Source organism: Oryx dammah, unplaced genomic scaffold, assembly GCF_014754425.2.
Source record: "Oryx dammah isolate SB20612 unplaced genomic scaffold, SCBI_Odam_1.1 HiC_scaffold_23, whole genome shotgun sequence".
In the NCBI taxonomy this organism is placed as follows: domain Eukaryota; kingdom Metazoa; phylum Chordata; class Mammalia; order Artiodactyla; family Bovidae; genus Oryx; species Oryx dammah.
Window position 1 is genome coordinate 121,231,493 of NW_024070207.1, and position 19,895 is coordinate 121,251,387.

Genomic DNA, 19,895 nt, shown 5'->3' on the forward strand with positions numbered 1-19,895 from the left:
TGAACTATAGTTGATTTACAATGTTATGTTAATTTCTGTATACAGCAAAGTGACAGTTATATACATATATACACTCTTCTTCATAGTCTTTTCCATTGTGGCTTATCCCAGGACACTGAATATAATTCCCTGTGCCTTACAGTGGGACTTTGTTGTCCATCGATTCTGGATGGAATAGTTTGCATCTGCTAACCCCAAGCTCCCAGTCCATCTCCCCCACCCTCCTTGGCAAACACGCGTCTGTTCTCGATGTCAATGAGTCTGGTTCTGCTCCACAGATGGATCCCTTTGGGTCATATTTCAGATTCCACATACAAGTGATATCTCTTTCTGACCTACTTCACTTAGTACAATAATCTCTAGGTCCATCCATGTTGCTGCAAGTGGCATTATTTCATTCTGTTTTTATGGCTGAGGCCATTGTACATATGTACTGCCTCTTCTTTAACCATTCATCTGTCAATGGACATTCAGGTAATTTATTTTAGATTATAGATTTACTTCCCTGTATATTTATTATCTGCTCATGATGTGAAATGAAGCATTTTAGTAATTAACTTCATGATTTACAGCAATGGTGATTGACAGATAACTCCAAATGTTTCTAGTTTAGCTGCAGACTTAAAAAAATGGTTAAGAAGCAAACAAACAACCAACCATCCATCTTAGCCTTTAAATGGTATCTAAACCTTAGAAGTAAAATATTATAGCCAGTATTTATAAAAAGTAATTATAAAAGAAGGACTAATGCAACCATAACATAATATAACCACATAGCCATGGATATATGATAAATCTAAACAGCAACTTAACATCAGAACTATTACAGTCACAAAAGTTCTCAGATACTGAAAAGAAGGCAGAGCAGGCCAACTGTCAGGATGGCCACAGTGATCCCTGCTCCTGGTGTTCACCATTTACGACCGAGACGGCAGGCTGAGCGAGCTCACCATGACTGCCCACCTTGGTCATAGACTACTTTCCCGGGACTGAGGTGATCACTCCCATGGAGCTGGCAGGGCCGCTGATTGACTTCTAACCAGCAGAATATGGCCAGAGTGAGAGGTTATCACTTCCCTGATTGGATTACAAAGATGGCGACTACTATTGTGTCAGCAACCTGTCTTTCTTGCTGGCTTTGCTGAAGCGAGCTGCCACGGGGAAGGGTCCATCCATGTGGCTGCGAACTGAGCATAGCCTTGGGCCAGCAGCCCAGGGAGAACTCAGTCCTGAAAACCACCACACAAATGCAGCCTCTGAAGTGGATGCTAACCGTAGTAGATGCCTGTGGCCCTGGCTGACACAAAGATCATCGCCTTTGAGGGGCCTTGAGCCAGAACTCAAGCCCGGATTCCTGGTCCACAGAGACGATGACACGACAAAGTGTATCATTTTAAGCCATTAAGTTTGGAGTACTCTGTTATCCAGCAAGTGACAGCTAAGAACAAAAGGAGCATTGCTGTGCATTTTGACTATGCCTGTGACCCCTGGCTTAACATCAGTTAGTATTGCTTAATGGAATTGACATACAAGTTGTTATACCGTGAATCGTTGGCTGTTAGGACGACATTTTTCAGACTCTGCCAAAACAAGCCTTCCGCCTTGGGGTTATCAGGCCACTGGAGGATGGAACTCTTGCAGATCCTCTGCCGCAGCCTCAAATACTGCGAATGCTGCAACACTGGCTCCAGCAGAATAAAGACAATCACATCCATATTCTCCTCCATTAGCCTCTGCAAGGCCAAGTAGAATGCCGTTTTAAAATTCCAGTTTTTGGCATATTTTTTGGTTAAAACAAATATTGTTTTCTTGCTTTGGTTGATGCTCTGCATGAGGTTGTCAATGATGGCTAGACCCGGGTCCCAATCCCTTTCCTCTAAACACAGGAGCACGTTCTTGTCCTCACTCTCTTCCAGGTGGAAGCGCAATTCATTGATCACCCAGTCCGTGACAGAAGCGTCTTTGGTGTCATAAGAAACGTAAGCATCATAGAAAGTCTGGGATGTGGACAGAGACCTGTAGCCTTTGACCTTAGCTAAGCACACATGGTAGATAAACCAAGCATCCCAGTAAAACCAGTGGTGGGCCAGGGCAGCCAGCATCACTGAGATGGTGACAGAAAAGGTTAAGAAACAGAATATGGCCGCAATGGTATCTGAAACACAAGTGGTGAGGTCTAGACTCACAATGCTCTTGCCTTCTTGATCCCCAGGACTGGCACAAATGACATCGGTCAGTCTGGGAACCCTGACGTTCAGATTTCCGTCCATCCATTCTCGAAAATCTCCGAAGTCACAGGTACAGTCAAAAGGGTTACTCCCTAGTTCCAAAACGGTTAACTTGGTGGCGGTCTTCGTTTCAAACGTGGATCTGTTGAGCATCTTGAGCTGGTTGGAGCTCAAATCGAGGTGGATCAGGCTGCTGGCTCCAGAAAGAAAATCGGACGGCAGGTGGGAAATTCTGTTTCGACTCAGTAGTAGCGTCTCAAGAGAAGATGCAAATGTAGATAGGCTATTGGTTAAAAAGAACAGCTGGTTTCCACTTAAGTCAAGCAACCTGAGGTGAGGGAAGTATTCCAATAATGACCAGTTAAAGAAATTTAACATGTTATCATTTATATATAGGTCAGTGAGAGTCCTGGGCAAGTTAAGGAAGGCCTGACTGGAGATATGCTGAAGGTTATTACGGGCTAAGTCAAGCCGGGTCAGATTGGTGAGATTTTGAAAAATTTGCCAGTACCTGACATCTTGAGCATTCCACAGAAGGTCAAGGCGGTTCCCACTGAAAACTAATTCTCCTAGGGACGCGCTTTTCAGTTGTGTTTCTGTTAAAGTAAAAATGTCATTGTTGCTCAAGTTTAAAACTCTCAGGTTAGTTAAATGTTCAATAAACCCTAGACGGTGCGTTACCCCTGCTATTCGGAAATAGTGCGCATTGTAGCTGAGATCGAGAACTTCCAACAATGGCAACTCACTGAAAGCAGCATCATCATCAAAGTCTAGTCTATTGTTTGTCAAATCCAAATACTTGATACCAGACAAGCGTGAAAATTCTGTTCCATTTAACACCTGGCCATTGCCATTTGAAGACAGATTTAAACAGGAAATGTTTCCAAAATCTTTAAACTGGTTTACCCCAATAAAGAAAATACTGTTCAAGCTTAAATCTAAGGCATTGCCAAGACGTGAACATTCTGTCTTTATTAAAGGATGGGTGTTATGATAAAAATTCGAATGTGGGTCAAATTGAATATCAGCTGAGCGTCGCTTCAGGATGTGACTCTGGAAAAAGGTCCCATTTGCATCATGTTGCTCAGTATCACTGACCAAGGGCGATATTCTGTTTTCTGACAAGTAAATGATTTTCAGGTTGGGGAACCAGTGGAAAATGCTAAAATCAATCTGCTTAATAAAGTTAACACCCAAGTTGATAGTCGTTAAATTTGAGAGGTGCTGCAGGGGCTTGAAATCTTTCCTCCTAAGTTCCTGGAACACATAACCTCTTAAATGCAACATCTGAAGAGATATAAGCTTCGAGAAATTTTTGGAAATGTTAATGTGCTGAGGATATTTTTTCAGTTCGTAGTTGTAAGATAAATCAAGTATTTCTAAGGAGGGCAATTTTGTCAAAAATTCCCCCGAGGCTATTTCGTCCATTAAATAGTTGAATTCAAGATCCAACACCTTCAGATTATGCATGTTGTCAAACCAGCTGGCAGGAACCTTCCGGAGTGAAGTGCTAGAGAGGTTTAGGTAGCGAAGTTGGGTCAGGGTTTGAAAAGCAAGAGGGTGTATCTGAATTGAAGCACCTCCTTGGCAAGGTACACAGGGAAATGGAGCGTTAAAACATCTCGGGCAGTTTCCACTTAAATCTAGTACTCTTAAATTGCTCAGTTCCTTGAAGTCTTCTTCACTGATGTTTCCAATATGGGTATTGCTAAGGTAGAGTTCTGTTAGCGAGCTTGGCAGACTCGGTGGGACGCTGTGAAGGGGATTAAAAGATAATGACAGCACCTTCAACTTGGTAAGGTTTTGGAATGCTCCATTTTCTATGCTAAATTTTTTATTACAAGCAAAATAACAGTTCCAGCCCAAATAGAGACTTTCCAGGTTCCCAAGTCCAGAAGTGTTCTTTTTCGTTAACGTAATTATGTTGTTTTGAATTAGACTAAGTTCTTTCAAAGATTCTGGCAAACCAGCCGGTATTTCTTGTAACTGGTTGTCTTCCAGCAGCAACTCCCTTAGGTGTTTGAGGTTGAGAAATGCCCCGTCTGTAATAGTCATAGCTTTCTTTACAGCAGGATTTCCACTCTGGGACTTGGCATTATGGTTCAGGTTGATTTTAGTCAGATTTTGCAGCCCTTGAAAGGATTCATTCGTTATGCGTGTGATGAAATTATCAGACAGGTCTACTTCTGTCACAGCTTTGTCCACTGTTTGGGGTACTTCCTGTAATCGACGACTGTTACATTCTGCAATAAAAGAGCCATTTTTGTTTTTCACATCGCAAGGATAGCTTCGGGGATAACTGGCTTCAGTGAAGAACTCACAGGAATCAGAGATGAGCAGGAAAAGGGAGGTCAGAAGCAAAAAGTGAAGGGTCATGTTTTCCTAAGGAAAATCAAAGTGGAGTCACAATGTTAGACTGGCAATATTTTCTAGGCATTTCAGGATGAAATTCACAGTTCTTTGACCATACTTTGAATGAGTTCTGAAGTAGGAGTTCTCTGAACGGTTAAAGAAATTGCAGTAAGTTAAGTTCAGAATGATTTTAGTTTTTCACCCCGTTCAGCTTCTTGATGTTCAAAGAAGCGAAAGATGAAGCTATCTGAAATGTGATGACAAGAAAACCTGAAAGGCTTTGGCAGAAGCACACACCAAGATGCCCCACCATCACAGGGGGCCTGATGCTGGATCCTGGCTATGGTTCATGCCAGACCTATAGCAGAGCAAGGTATATGTCTTTTGCTTCAGTCTATTAGCATAACTCAAGGAAACTCTGGCCAGCCCCAAGGAGAGTTCAGATCCAGCTTCTACTAGGCCATCCTTCAAGATTTCCAAGCTAGAGTCTCTCTACCTTATCTATACAACCATATATTTTATTGATACTTCCCACAATCTGTCTATACCTCTATGATGGTATGTATCAAATTCTCTCATGTCCCAGCATGACAGGAAAGTGGACACTTTCAGTTTATAATAATAGCAAAGTGTCACGTGTTATGCTAAACACGAACATTTTCTCTCCCATGTTTATGCTGCCAACAATACAATGCAATAGGTTCCATTATTATCCATAGGTTGTAAGTGAGACTCAAACTCAGAGACTTAACTAATTTTCAGAAGGATAATACACTGCAGAAGTGAGACGAGTCCATCAGATTCCAACATGGTGCTTTTAACCACTAACCATCATGCTACACAATCTCATTTGAAATCTTTATGTTAGACTACATCTTCAAATGTAGACAACACTCAAAAAGTTTTTTGTAGGGAGGCTACCACTTATATATCCCTTATCATACAAACACTGGTATTAATAGCCATTCTTTTGCTTTTGTAAACTTTTGTGGGCAAGACATGGCATTTAATGTTTTTGTACGCACTCTATAATGTTTAGTAGAGTGTCTTACTTTCTGCGATTCTTCCTTAACGGGAGGCTGAAAATATTATTTTGGTGATTATACAAAGCAATGAAAAGATTAATGTGATTGGTACGATCAACTGCTACTGCTAAGTCACTTCAGTCGTGTCTGACTCTGTGTGACCCCATAGATGGCAGCCCACCAGGCTCCCCTATCTTTGGGATTCTCCAGGCTAGAACACTGGAGTGGGTTGCCATTTCCTTCTCCAATACAGGAAAGTGGAAACTGAAAATGAAGTTGCTCAGTTGTGTCCAACTCCTAGCGACTCCATGGACTGCAGCCCACCAGGCTCCTCCGTCCATGGAATTTTCCAGGCAAGAGTACTGGAGTGGGTTGCCATTGCCTTCTCCGGGTATGATCAAGGGTCATAGTAAAAAAAAAAAAAAAAAAACTCTCAAAATCCTATTTCACTGGGTGTGGAGACCAATCTTTACTAAACTGTATTTTTCACTAAAATCCAACTCATCTCAGTGTGAGTTATACCAAGCACGTGCTCTCTTTTTAAATTCTCCTAAAATTTAGGGTTAGTGAACTAACAGTCACTACTGTACCCTTCCTACAACATAAAAAACTTGCATATGGATGTTGAGAATTCTGAGGATCAATAATTATTGCCCATTCATAAGAGCCAAGGAAAGGCCAGCTCCTTATGAGATGAAAGTTAAAGTGGAACAGAACTTGCAGGCATTTTCAGTTACCTGTAGTTACTCCCGAATACAGCACCATCAAGGTACCACTGTTTAATGTTTAGCTTTTACTGAAAGAAAGCCGGGCTTTACATGGGGTCGGCAGAATTTTAAGGCAACCTCTATGACCTTTGCCCCCTGGTATTACTCCTGTAATTACATTATGTGACAAAAAGATTATCTAGATGGGCCTAATCTAATCATATGTGCATGCCAAGGCTGCTTCAGTTGTGTCCAACTCTTTGCGACCCCATGGACTGTAGCCTGTCAGGCTCCTCTGTCCAAGGGATTCTGCAGGCAAGAATACTGGAGTGGGTTGCCATTTCCTTCTCCAGGAGATCTTCCCGACCCAGGGATCATACCCATGTCTCTTTATGTCTCCTGCATTGGCAAGTGGGTTTGTTACCACTAGTGCCACTATGCCTTTAAAAGCAGAACGTTTTCCCTGGCTAGTGGCCAAGGGAAGCATCAGAGGGATGGGAAGCCAGAGAAGAAATGGACACATCATTGCAGATTTGAAGCTGGAGGGGTGGGTCCCTGGTAAGGAATGTAGGCATCCTGCAAAAGCTGAGAGTGGCTCCCTGTTGACAGCAAGGAAATGGGGGCCCTGATTTGACAACCCAAAGAACTGAAATTGAGGGGCAGCCGAAATGAACTTGGAAATGACTCCTAAGCCAGAACCTAGCAATAAGAGTCCAGCTGGCCAACACCTTGACTTGAGTCTCACAAGACCTAGAGCAGAGAATCCACTTAAGCCCACCCAATCTCTAATGCCCAGAAATGTAAGCTAATAAATGAGCATTGTTAGAAGGGTTTAAACATGGGAGTTATTTGTTATGCGGCAGTGGAAAACTAATACATCTAGAAAACGTGTGTGAAAAGATGCTTCATGGCTTCAAACTATGCAGCTTTTGCGGAGTCCACCCCAGGTCTCCAAGTTCAACATCTCCGTTGGGAGAGACACATATGCCAGGAAGGTAATGAACCTTGGAGAAGCAAGGAGCTTGGGTAGGTGACCCAGGCAATACTGTGTTTGCTTGCCACCTAAGCAGATCTCAGCCTATGTGATTTTCAAGTGTGAATATCACTAGATTTGGAAGTCACTTCCTGACTCTTCCTTGTCCTTTCCTAGCTAGTGGGTGGCCTGGGTGGGGGGCAGTGCTAGTGTTAAAGAACCCGCCTCCCAATGCAGGAGACATAAGAGACACGGGTTTGATCCCTAGGTCGGGAAGATCTCCTGGAGCAAGGAATGGCAACCCACTCCAGTATTCTTGCCTGCAGAATCCCATGGACAGAGGAGCCTCACAGGCTGCAGTCCATGGGGTTGCACAGAGTTGGACATGACCGAAACAATTTAGAAGGCACGCACACACAGATTATTAGTTAACTCACAGACATAAATGAAACACAAGCACATTACAAGAACTCAGTGATGACACAAAGAAGTGGGACTAGAAGAGCCTTAAAACAGGAGGATTTCACCTCTTCATGGAGGCTGGGAAAGGTTTCCCTGAGGAAGTGAAACTTGAGCTGGGATTTTCAGGTTGCTTTGGCGTGAAGAAGACAGAAAGATGTCAAAAGAATGTCTCAGCATATGCAAAGGCCCTGCGAGCATTCCTTTGAGTTTCCCACACGGTGCCGCCACAGGAGCCCTGGACAGCACACAAGAGGGGTATGGTGTGGGCCAGAGACTGAGCGCAGCAGGCTTCAGAGCCTCAAGGCCCACTGAAACCTGTGGGGAGCTGCTTGCAACAGCAGCACTCAGAGGAAGTAGGGCCAGGAGGACTGGAAGGGCACGTGAGAGACGACGTGGGCAGAGATCCTCAGCACCTCCATGTCACTACCATCAGCAGACATTTCTCAAGTCTCATCTGAATGAGCATGTGACGCTAAGGGACTGGAAGAAAGTCACGGATATAAGAATCCATGAGTGTGGATTTTGATCTTGATCTGAGGAGCAATGCAAGCCTCTGGAGGTTTTAAGCAGGGTGGTGCCATGCTCATTATTCTACAGTAGTCTCTGGCAAGAGAGCACAGACCTTCAGGAGAGTGTATTTTTCACTGATTCTACTGTGTAGGTGAGGCTGTGGGGAATCAAGTATTCCTATATTTTACTTGGAGGGGTCTAAATTAGGTGGAGAGAAATTTGTAATATTTATCAAAATTAGACATACTTAGAACTTAACAATTTCAATTCTAGAAGTAGACCACAAGAGAGACCTTCACATATACCAATGCCTGTCTACAAGGATATTCCGTGCAGGGCTGTCAGTGATAGCAAAAGATTGGAAATAATCTAGATGCCTATGAGTCGTGCTCTGGTTAAATAAAGTAGGATGTTATAGTCACAAATGGAATACTATACAGCCATTAAAAGGGAAAGGGTAGCTCTACATTTATTTATTCATTCAAAAATATTTACTAAGCATATACGTTATTGGGGGAAATACAGCAATGAACAAAACAGATGAAACTATCTTCCCATTTGGAGCAGTATGTTAGATGGTGGAAAGCACTAGGGAGAAAATGATGGGAAAGGGGATAGTCATGTAGACTGTCCCTCAGTTGGGATGTGTCTGATGTCTTTGTCAGGATTAGACTGGGGTAATGGGCTTGGGGGAGGGCAATCACAGTGGTCAAAGGCCACTCGAGTCACAGCTCAGCAATGGCACATACAGGACTTTCACTGTTGGTGTGGCGCTTGATCACCTGGCTGAGGTAGTGCCTGTCAGCTTCCTGTTAATAGATTAATAAATAATTTAAAAATATATATATGTATATATATTTTAAAAGTCTCCTGGGGAACAGGTGGCAAGGCAAGCTGGTTGTAGACTCTTCCCTGCATGCAGTACAGAGAGTACTGTTAGTAGGTGAGACATTTCTATGTGGGTACTTGGTGGGGGTGGGGTGGGGGTGTCCCCAGAACAGGGAGGTGCTGTGCAGCCTCCCCAGCCTCCTTAACTCCTCAACATCTGATTCCAAACTCAATTATCACACAACACTGAGCAATTGAGGAGAAAAGCCTCTAGGTGGCGCTGGAGACCACAAGAAGAGCCCTTTGACACTTGCAGATGAATATTGAAGCTTCACTACTTGAGCCAACTCATTGGAAAAGATCCTGATGCTGGGAAAGATTGAGGGCAAGAAAAGAAGGGGACGGCAGAGGAAGAGATGCTTGGATGGCGTCATCGACTCAATGGACATAAGTTTGAGCAAACTCCGAAAGATGGTGATGGACAGGGAAGCCTGGCGTGCTGCAGTCCACGGAGTTGCAAAGACTTGGACACAACTGAGTAACTGAACAGCACCACCATGGCCTCCCAGAGAATCTGAGGCAACTTAGGGGCTAGGCCATGGAAATGAGCATAATAATGCAGAGAAGATTTCTAAGTGAAGAGCTTGAGGTTCCTAACTCTAGCCTCCCAAAAGAGTGTCCTGAGGTAAAAACAGGATTTGACAAATTCCAAATAACTTCAATTTGAAAAGAAGTACATGGATGGGAAGAGTGGGAGGTGGGAAGTAGGCAACTAGCAAAGATCTTAAAGAGAAAGCCCGATAGTTCAAGCCTCTCCACCTACCTCAGGGCCTCAGAGAGGCAAAACAGGCTGCAAATGCTCATCATCCATAGAGCGAACCCTAGCTCACAACATCCACTGGCCTCTGAAGTGAGAGGGCAGAGCCTAAAGCCCTGGGCAGCAAAAGCTCCACCTTGGTAGCCAAGTTCTTCCTCTTAGTCACACCCATGCCTCTGGCTTCCAAAAGTCTTGGCTCCAAAAGGTCCTCAAAGGGAACCAGATCCCAGAGAATTAAGAAGGGTACTCGAGAGAATTTATTCCCTTAGTGGATAAATGAATAATAAATAATGAAAAAAAAACCATTCAGCTTGGCAGAAGGAAAATGGCAACTCTGCAAATAAAATAGAGAAATGGCAACTACGTGGAAGAAGAAAAAAAAAAGAGAAATAGCAACTCTGAAAATAGAAGGGAAAGGGTCAATTATGCAAATAGGATAGAAAGCAAAACTATGCAAATAAAGCTGAGAAAGAGAGGGAGAGACAAGAGAGACACTTCTGTTGTTTGAGGCTAACAGCTGAAGGTACCCATTAAAGTGAGAGCAAAGGGTTAGGATTGTACAAGGTGAGAAAGGGCATTAAGAGGAAAGCACAGGAGACATGGACTGTGTATGAACTTGAGGAAGACAGAAAGCAGATAGATGAGTGGTAGGTGGTACAGCAGAGTGGAGAAGGGCTAAAGCTGATGAGAGCAAGGTCAATTCATAGCAGACAAGCCCACAAAAGACTCGGGAGCTGCAGACAGCAGTCACAGTGTCACCAGTGGAGTGCCAGGTGGGGCTGCACAAAGGATGGGCTGGAAGTCTGCATAAGAAGTTAGACCCCGCCTGAGTCCCTCCCTGAGACTTACTACCTTGAAAGGTTGAATCCAGAGCCTTGGGTTCAGGAATTCAGGCACCAAGTGAAGGCAGGGGCGAACTGTCATAAAGCAAACAGGAGGGTTAAAGCCCCATGTGTCTCTGCAGCACAGATCCCCATTCTCTTCCCTCCTCTGGCCCTGGGGCCCCTGACATCCACCTGGTTCATTAGTCCTCCACTCCACCCCCCAAGCAGGAGACTGGAGCAACTCATTGGGAAAATGGAAAGGCACAGTAGCAGGGCCACAGTAGCAAAAATTAAGAAGACGCCCCAAAAGGTAGTCATCAAGATGAAAATAGTTTACCAAAAAAATGAGAGTTCCTGATGGACCATATATCACTATGAAATAATGACAGAGACGGACCCTGCACGTGCCATGCAGTAAGTTCCCTGCCTTCCCCCATCCTGGCTCTGGTTCCAAGAAAACTCACTTTACCAAAATAGGCCCCCAGCCTGTGGGCCAGAGTTCCTCACTATGACTTTTAAAAATAGAATGCTAAAATATTATGCGTCCTGACTGCCAAGCTGTTGGGGACGTTACCTGCCTGCAATTCTGCACCCAAAGCTAGGGCCTCACTCCCCTCACCCTAGCCCTGACCCTGCACCACAAAAGAGACCTGTGATCACAGTGGTGCACCCAGCCCAGAAGTTTGTTCCCATCCTAGGCTGGGACCCATCATTTGGAAGGCCTGTTCTTGCAACTGAAACTTCTCATCAGCTGTTTGGGGCTTCATGCTAGAGTACGAAGTAACAGTCATTACCAGTCACCTGGCATTTACCCAGCATCAAAGAGAGATGCATACAAGCAAAAAAAGAAAAGGAAAATCACAAACATAGGAATTGGTAGAATCAGGTCTTCTGGTCACCAGGACAGTGGCTGATGGTTTATATTCTGAGGGTGCTCAATAATCTCTCCGCAGTTCTGAAATCCTTAAGAATCTGAGCACCAGAAGATTTGGGTTTTTTTTTTTCTAACTTATTTGACAGCAAAAGCTGATCTGAACTGAGCTAAGGCTACTAAAATTTCTATTTATCCACTTATGGGAGCTCTCTGGTTTCAGAGCGGAAATTACCACGTGCGTGATCATCAGGGCTTCTGTGGACCCATCCAAAGTGTTTTATAATAAATCCTCTATGTACTATGATGGCATCACCAACTCAATGGACATGAGTTTGAGCAAGCTCCAGGAGATGGTGAAGGACAGGGAAGTTTGGAGTGCTGCAGTCCATGGGGTCGCAAAGAGTCAGACACAACTTAGCAACTGAACAACAAAACTATCTTCTCTCACTACAGTGCAAATTCTGAACTTTGACACAATTCTAGCCTACAGGTGCAGGCAATGGATTGTGATTCAATAATTAAAGCTCCTTCACTGGAAACATATTAGCAATTCCTGAACTGTGCTTGGCATGTCAGATCAGAAAAGAGAACGTGGTTGTCAACAGCACTGAGTTATGGGCCTGAGATGCTTTGGCCTTTACGGTCTCTTCCTCCATTTAAAAAAAATTAGTAAAATATTATATGTTATGACCACGTTGGCACAAAGACAAATATAACCCAGACTGGAATATATTCACTCTTCTGCTGATTTTAAAAACAACTAAAGTCTTTGCTTAAAGTGTCATGGGCCCAAGGCCTTGTGTCTTTTCTGACCAAAGAGAGACTGGCCCTGGTTGTCAATGATGGTATCCTGGGCCTCAGACCAAGTCCTTGGAAAGCAGTCAAGATCAATAGGAGATACTTGCTTAAAAGTAAGGTAAGTATTAGGTTGGGAGAGGCTGAAGGGGAGGCCTAGGGTTGAGTGGAAGTGGCAGAATAGAGGACCAGAAAAGGACAGTGTTGCAGGTTGAATCGTGTCACCCCAAAATGATATGTTGACATTTTAGCTTCTCCATGCAAATGTGACTATGTTTGGAAATAGGGTCTCTGAAGTTGGAATCAAGCTAAGGTGAGGTCATACTTAGACTTGTTCAGTTGCTAAGCTGTATCTGACTCTTTTGCGACTTTATAAACTGTAGCCCCCCAGGCTCCTCTGCCCATGGGATTTCCCAGGCAAGGATACTGGAGTGGGTTACCATTTCCTTCTCCAGGGGATCTTCCCCCCCTCCCCAGGGATCGAAATCGTGTATCTTGCACTGGCAGGCAGACTCTACCACCGAGCCACCAGGGAAGCCCCATACTAGACTCGAATGGGCCCTCACCCAACGACTGCTATTCTGATAAGAAGGGAGAAATTTGGACACAGACAAGGGAAGAGAGCCATGTGGAGATGGAGACAGAGACCAGAGTGATATGTCTACAGGCCAAGGAACATCAAGGATTGCCAGCCACCACCAGACGCCGGGGAGAAAGGCACAACCCAGACTGTCCCTCACAGCCTCCAAGAAGGAAGCAACCTTGTTGGTAACACCGGGATTTCAGACTTTTGGTCTCCGCAATTGGTAAAGGATACATTTCTGTTGTTTTGTGTCACCCAGTTGGTGGCAGCCCCAGGAAACAGAAAGGAAGAGCAGAGAGCAGGGGAATAAGAGATGACCAGCAGACCCCACGGCTGAGCCAAGTTCGATCTGCTAGAGACAGCTCTTTGGCCGTGGCAGTGAGCTCTCTGCATAGCACACTCTGCCAACAACGGTCCAGTCTACACGGTCTCCCTGTGTGTTGCTTTGGAATACCCAATGGGGGAAAAAAAAAATCAAGAACCCATTTCTTTAAAAAAAAAAAAAAAAGCATATGAATCACACACAACAAAAGAAATTTGCCTCACGTCCCACTCCATGCTGAATAAAGCTTTGCTCACTATTGAGGCAGTCATTTCACAACTGTTTTCCTGGTTTCCACGGCAAATCAGTTCTCTGGTTGGGTCCATGGTGTACGATAATCCAGTCCTCTTTTTCCCTCATAGCTCAGTCGGTAAAGAATCTGCCTCCAGTTCAGGAGACCTAGGTTCAATTTCTGGGTTGGGAAGATCCCCTGGAGAAGGAAATGGCAACCCACTCCAGTATTCTTGCCTGGAGAATCCCATGGATAGAGGAGCCTGGCGGGCTATAGTCCATGGGGTCGCAAAGAGTAGGACGAGTTCACCTCTCTCTCTGAAAGCCTCCTTTGCTAAGATATGATCTGCCTCATGCCATCTCCCGAGCTGCACTGCTTTCTCAGAATGGATCCTGCTGATGCCCCCTGACACGAAAGTGTCAAAGGGACCTATGGATTGTAAAAGGTGAATCCGCCCAACTGAATCACTGAGCCGTTTGGCCATGATGCAGGATTCCACTGGAACTAAATGCTTGCCAAACTGGAAACATTTTCTAATTTTGCATGGGTTCTGATGTCTTCATAGTTGACTATGTTGACCACTGATACGTTATGAAAGTAAATTGATAAAGAAGTGGCAGAGAGAATTTGTCACCTGAGATGAAATTTACAGTAAATACTAGCTACTTGACATGATCCATTTCACATTTGATGGATTCACTAACACCTTTGGAAGACCAAAGAAACTACTACCACATTAAATCCACGTATCAACGAAGAGGTGGAGCCTGATTTCATACACATAAAAATATGAAAAATTATGCTATTTGAAATCTAGCAAATATGGTAGCACACATTTATTGAGTGCTTTAAGCAAACACTGGGAGCACAAATCATGTATTTTCTTGTCTGATCTTCATAAAAATCAGTGAGGTGGGTGCTGTCATAAGCCCTCATTTTACAGACATGGAGCCTGAGACTCAGAGGCTCATTTATCCAAGGTCAATCAGATGGTAGGTGGCAGAGCAGAAACTGAGTCCAGAGGTAGCCACGTAGGTAACAAGGTGGTACCAAGCAATGATCTGGTTTCAATTATCAGCAGAAACACCACCGCCATACATGGAACCTTCTGGACTTAAATGGCTGGGGGTATTACCCACCTTGCCTTTCCATTGATACCACAGAGCACTTACAGGTGCTCTGTAATTCCATAGAACAACTGGAAATCCGCTGATTCTAGACATATTAGCCAATAAGTGGCTATTAACAATCAGCTGAAAAGTCAGCCCAGTCTGTGCTAGGCAACGTTGACCCAGAACCATGGGTTATGCAGATACGTGTACCATCTCTATAGCCCTGAAGAGTTATAAATTGGGAGTAATAATTTTAAAAAACAACAAATCCCTCAGCACCGTTCAATAGGTCAGCTGAACTCAAAAGATATTTCACTGAAATGACATCCCCCTCGATAGACCCCAGAGGTGACGCTGAGACACACTTACAAATAATATCCAACTGAGTTTCCAAGGCTGACCCTGGGTTGTGACACCATCTCATGTCAGACATACCCTGATACTCTGTCAGTCTGGGTTTCCACAGGACTGACTGCTCTCTCATCAATTCCTGTGCACTTTTTAGGATTATTACATGAAAGAATGAGAAGCAGAAAGAAGAGTGGACAGCATCAAGTGTCCCTGCTCTGATCCACAGCCTCAGCTTTTTGGATAAGGTATATGTGGAAGTTTTATTTTGCTTTCTGGAATCAAGCTGAGAGGCTAATGAATAAGCTTCAGGTCTTCCTGGAGGCTTTGTCAGTCCCACTCCCAAAAGTCCGTGCTCCTTGTGGAAAAGACCAAATGGGATGTTCAGATGCTTCTCTAAGGTGGTGGTCCTTGACTCTGGCTGCTCGTGGAGAAGATACTTCAGTTCAGTTCAGTCGCTCAGTCGTGTCCGACTCTTTGCGACCCCATGAATTGCAGCACGCCAGGCCTCCCTGTCCATCACCATCTCCCGAAGTTGAAGAGCTACCAATGCCCAGGCCCACTCCAGAGATGCTGGTTCTATTAATCTGTGGTTCAGTCTGGACAGGGGGATTTTTTAAAGTTCACTCTGTGGTTCTGACACATAGTCAAGCCTAAGAACCTCTACTCTTGAGACCAGGAGTCAGCGAGGTCCTTGCCTTCCACCCACCACCAATGACAGGGAGGCAGGGCATTTTTCCAAGTTGCTTGATTTTATTCTAATATCATTTTCTTATAATGCAATTATATTGGCTATCACAACAGTTTGCAAATATCAAGTCGAAATGGGATAAGTTTAAGTGCAATTCCCTATATATCATTGGCCCTGCTGGCCTAATTCCTTCTGAGCCTTTGCAGTCATTCTGCAAAGCATCAGAGAATTTCAGGGCAGACTTAATTTACTTTCAAGATCTATAATGGGCAGTCACTGGATATAAAAAAATGAACTTCAAGAACTTACATATGTTAAATAGTGGTAAAAAAAATAACTCCAAGAACTTTAATAGGCACTAAATGATCACAGAAAAAATATACTAAAGTAAACATTGGATGAGATTCTCTGGAAATCAGTCTTTGCAATGGTGCTTAAATCGCATTCAATTTTTGAGAAAATACACGATTTTTAAAAAATTGTTAAGTTTTTCAACCTGACAGTTCTTGACAGTAACAAAAACTTGCCACCTTCTATGTCTAAACACTACAGAAGATAATTATAACAACAGTAACATCTTCACTTAAGCATTCGGAACAAGAAAACTTAGAAATACTGAATGCACCTGAAGCTCCTGGTAGGAGATGAAGTTCGGGTTTTGCCTAGGCACCAGCAAGCAACCTGAGTGAACAAAGACAGCTTGTCCTTTTCTGTAGAAATAGCAAAGAACAAATACCTCCCCTCCAGCCTTTTGGGTCTAGATGAGAATACTATTTCTGGCAGGACCGGATCAATTCCTAACTTGGAATTTGCTTCTTTTCCTCTTGAATATGCTAAGACCACGGCACTGGATTTCTGACACTTCCTGCACACCGGACCACTCCACCTACACTTAGAGCTGCTTTAAGACTTCGCCTTTTCATGCTCATCTGCCCGTTCGCCACTTCTTTGGTCACAGTTATTTGCCACCAAACCCTGTTTCATGACCAGAAATCCTCTATTTTGCTGGAAAGCTTTGTTAAAAGAATAGAAGGGGCTTACCGCGCCTCTGGTGATGTCCTAACTGCTCATTCTAGAACCTGCAGTGCTGCCGAGTGGCAACCTCTGTGCTGTTGGGTGTATGCGCACAAAGAAACTAACCAACTTCCTAAAACTGGCCGCTTTACCAGCAGCAGAGCCTCGCCTACGGTTTGCAGAAGCTTCTATGGGAAGAAGGGAACTCGTGATTTCTTAACTGTTGCCAAATCATTTATTGACTAGGCTGTACAATTTCAAAACTGAAGTAGAGGGGGTGGAAAAAAGGCATTTATAAACTGATCTAAATATAACCCAAGCCAGATTGACCTGGCACCTCTTTGTGAGTTTGGGTTCATTTGTTTGTCCAGGTGGGTTGGTGGGCGGTTGCTGCAAGGATCCCCAGTGAAATGTTAAGAGCAGTGAGCTCTTGGGAGCAGGATGAGGGGGAAAGGAGGGAGAAATGGGGAAATTTTTCCTTAAAAAAAATTTACGGTGTTTTTTCCCAACTTTACCACACATGTATACTTGATTTGCAGTTGCACAAACTCGTTTTGCTCATGGAATTCATGGATGCAGTTAATAACATTTGCATGGCTTCATCTTTGTTCTGCCCATCTCTGGGACAGCCCTTGGCGTGGTGGGCGTGGGTCCCCCCACCATCTTCCTCCTGGGTGTCCCTGCACCTCAGACAGTCCCCGGCATGTAGCATAAGCTCAATACACCTGTGGTGAATGACTGAAGGGATGAGCAGGAGCATGAGGCAGGAAAATTTTACTTCCTGATCTGCTGATAAGTGGATTGCTTCTTAAGCTTTCAGAGAGAAGGCTCTAGAAGGTTTACTAAGAGTGGGAGTCAGCAAACTCCAGCATGTGGACCAAACCTGGGCAGGGAGTAGAGAATGATTTTCACGGATGAACCTTTGCCATTGATTGGTTGAGAAAGAACACTATCTATAAACTCCCATGAGGCAAAAGAATTCCAGAGAATCCCATTCTTATTAATAGACTTATTAAAAAAAACCCTGCATTTGATTAATATTTATAAAATTCCTATCTCTTTTCTTAAAGAATCTACATAATGCCCTCAATTGGCCTATTGTCCTGCAAAGCCTAAAATATTTACTTACAGAAAATATCTAGATGATAACGATAATAACCCTGTATGCGAGAGAGCAAAAGAGACACAGATGTATAGAACAGTCTTTTGGACTCTGTGGGAGAGGGAGAGGGTGGGATGATTTGGGAGAATGACATTCAAACATGTATAATATCATAGGTGAAACGAATCGCCAGTCCAGGTTCGATGCATGATACTGGATGCTTGGGGCTGGTGCACTGGGATGACCCAGAGGGATGGTACGGGGAGAGAGGAGGGAGTGGGGTTCAGGATGGGGAACATGTGTATACCTGTGGCGGATTCATGTTGATGTATGGCAAAACCAATACAATATTGTAAAGTAATTAACCTCCAATTAAAATAAAAAATTTATATTAAAAAGAAAGAAAATATGAGCTGACCCCTGGCCAAAAGAATAGTCTCAAAAGAGATATAATGTGATTCACATTCCCCTGACTCTCCTTGAATTGGAGGGAGCTACTTGGGGCAGAGTGGGTAGGGGGTTACATTCTCTCTCTCTCTCTCTCTCTCTCTCTCTCTCTCTCTCTCTCTCTCTCTCGCTCACACACACACACACACACACACACACACACACACACACTTTACCATTATTATTTTCCCTCAGGCCCATGGTCTGCCTCTCATGCATGGCCTCCAGATGACAACCTCGTTATAAAGGCATGCCTTTCAGAACACGCAGGCTTGGCGGCAGCTCCTGAACTGCCCTCCACCAGTCTCTCAGGTGAGTCATGGCCTGACACATGGCGTGAGAAAGATATCACAGCTATTCCTATGATATCAGAGAACACGGCCCGTGGCTTCACAGACTCACCAAAACTCTGGGTTATAATCAACACAAAGGCCTCATCTGGCCACCACCCAGTCCTCTTGAGTTTGTGTGTGAGTGTGTGTGTGCTCAGTCATGTCTGGCTCTTTGCAATCCCGTGGACTGTACGCCCACCAAGTTCCTCTATCCATGGGATTTCCCAGGCAAGAATACTGAAGTGGGTTGCCATTTCCTCCTCCAGGGGATCTTCCTGACTCAGGGATTGAACCCGTGTCTCCTGCATTGCAGGCAGGTTCTTTACCACTGAGCTACCAGGGAAGCCCCACCCAGTCTCTTGGTTTCCCTTAAAACGTTTGCTTAGAAATAAAGTTTAAGAAAGTAAATCAGCGTGACCGCCAGTAGTACAGCAGTGGAGCGTGCTCAGCCTTTCGAGAAAAAGCCAGACACACATGGCCTGGCCCCAGGCTACAGAAATCACCCACTAGGCAGCTGAGATCACACAAAGCATGGCACACACTTGCATTATACTTGCCAACAGTCCAGTGCCTGTGCCAGGCGGATCAGAAAAATGAGCTACTTATTCAAATCAAATGAGCCATCACAGGTTTTTCCACACAGCCAGTAACTAAAAAAGATGAGCATGAAAATGGAATCGACACCAGGCCAAAACAGTCACCATGAGCCAGAACCCTCAGAACAGTCCCTAGCACAGAGTAAGTGCTCCACAAGTGGAGCGGGTTATTGCCTCTCTCACTGTCATGGACTTCACTCACCTCTGGACTGCTGCCTGAAGTAGGCTGGAGGACCACTCCAGGTCTGGCCATGACACTTCCCTCTGGCGTCCGTGAGCATCAGCATGCTCACAGGGCCATGGACGGCTTCTCCCCATCAAGGATGCAGCAAAGTCCCTCGTGTGGACCTATCCCATGGAGCCCTGGACACGGCCCAAGACCTAGGACACCACCACGTGCTGGGAATGAGTTGTTTGTCCAGAAAAAAAAAAAAAAAAACAAACAATCAATGTGATATATATATATATATAAAAGGCTAAAGTGGAAGGTGTTTCCTAAAAGAAATATTTCTCAAGCAAAGGATTCAGATGAAGAAGTACACAAGAGGATTCCTCTACAATGATCAGACGTGACGTGAGCCTGTCCTGGTTTTAAACTGCAGTGCAGAGCTCCTGAGGGGACAGCAAGTTCCCCTTCCTGACTGGAGGGGACACAGTGACACAGGCCACAGGAAGCAGGTATTGTCAGTCTCCTGGACGTCCTCCTCTGGCTCCCTAAATC

At 44.4% G+C, this 19,895-nt stretch overlaps 1 protein-coding gene across 1 annotated transcript; it reads right to left on the reverse strand.

Annotated features, from left to right (window-relative positions):
* Window positions 1-527: 527 nt before the first annotated feature.
* Window positions 528-16,804, reverse strand: TLR8 (toll like receptor 8). Its single transcript, XM_040266462.1, has 2 exons — window positions 16,725-16,804; window positions 528-4,610 (listed from the first exon to the last, which is right to left on the reverse strand). The coding sequence occupies exon 2, from the start codon at window positions 4,602-4,604 to the stop codon at window positions 1,503-1,505; it is 3,102 nt and encodes a 1,033-aa protein (XP_040122396.1). The 5' UTR covers window positions 4,605-4,610; window positions 16,725-16,804; the 3' UTR covers window positions 528-1,502.
* Window positions 16,805-19,895: the final 3,091 nt, after the last annotated feature.

Bases quoted from the DNA above. Each gene is read 5' to 3' on its own strand.
- TLR8 (XM_040266462.1), bottom strand. From the start codon at position 4,604: ATGACCCTTCACTTTTTGCTTCTGACCTCCCTTTTCCTGCTCATCTCT.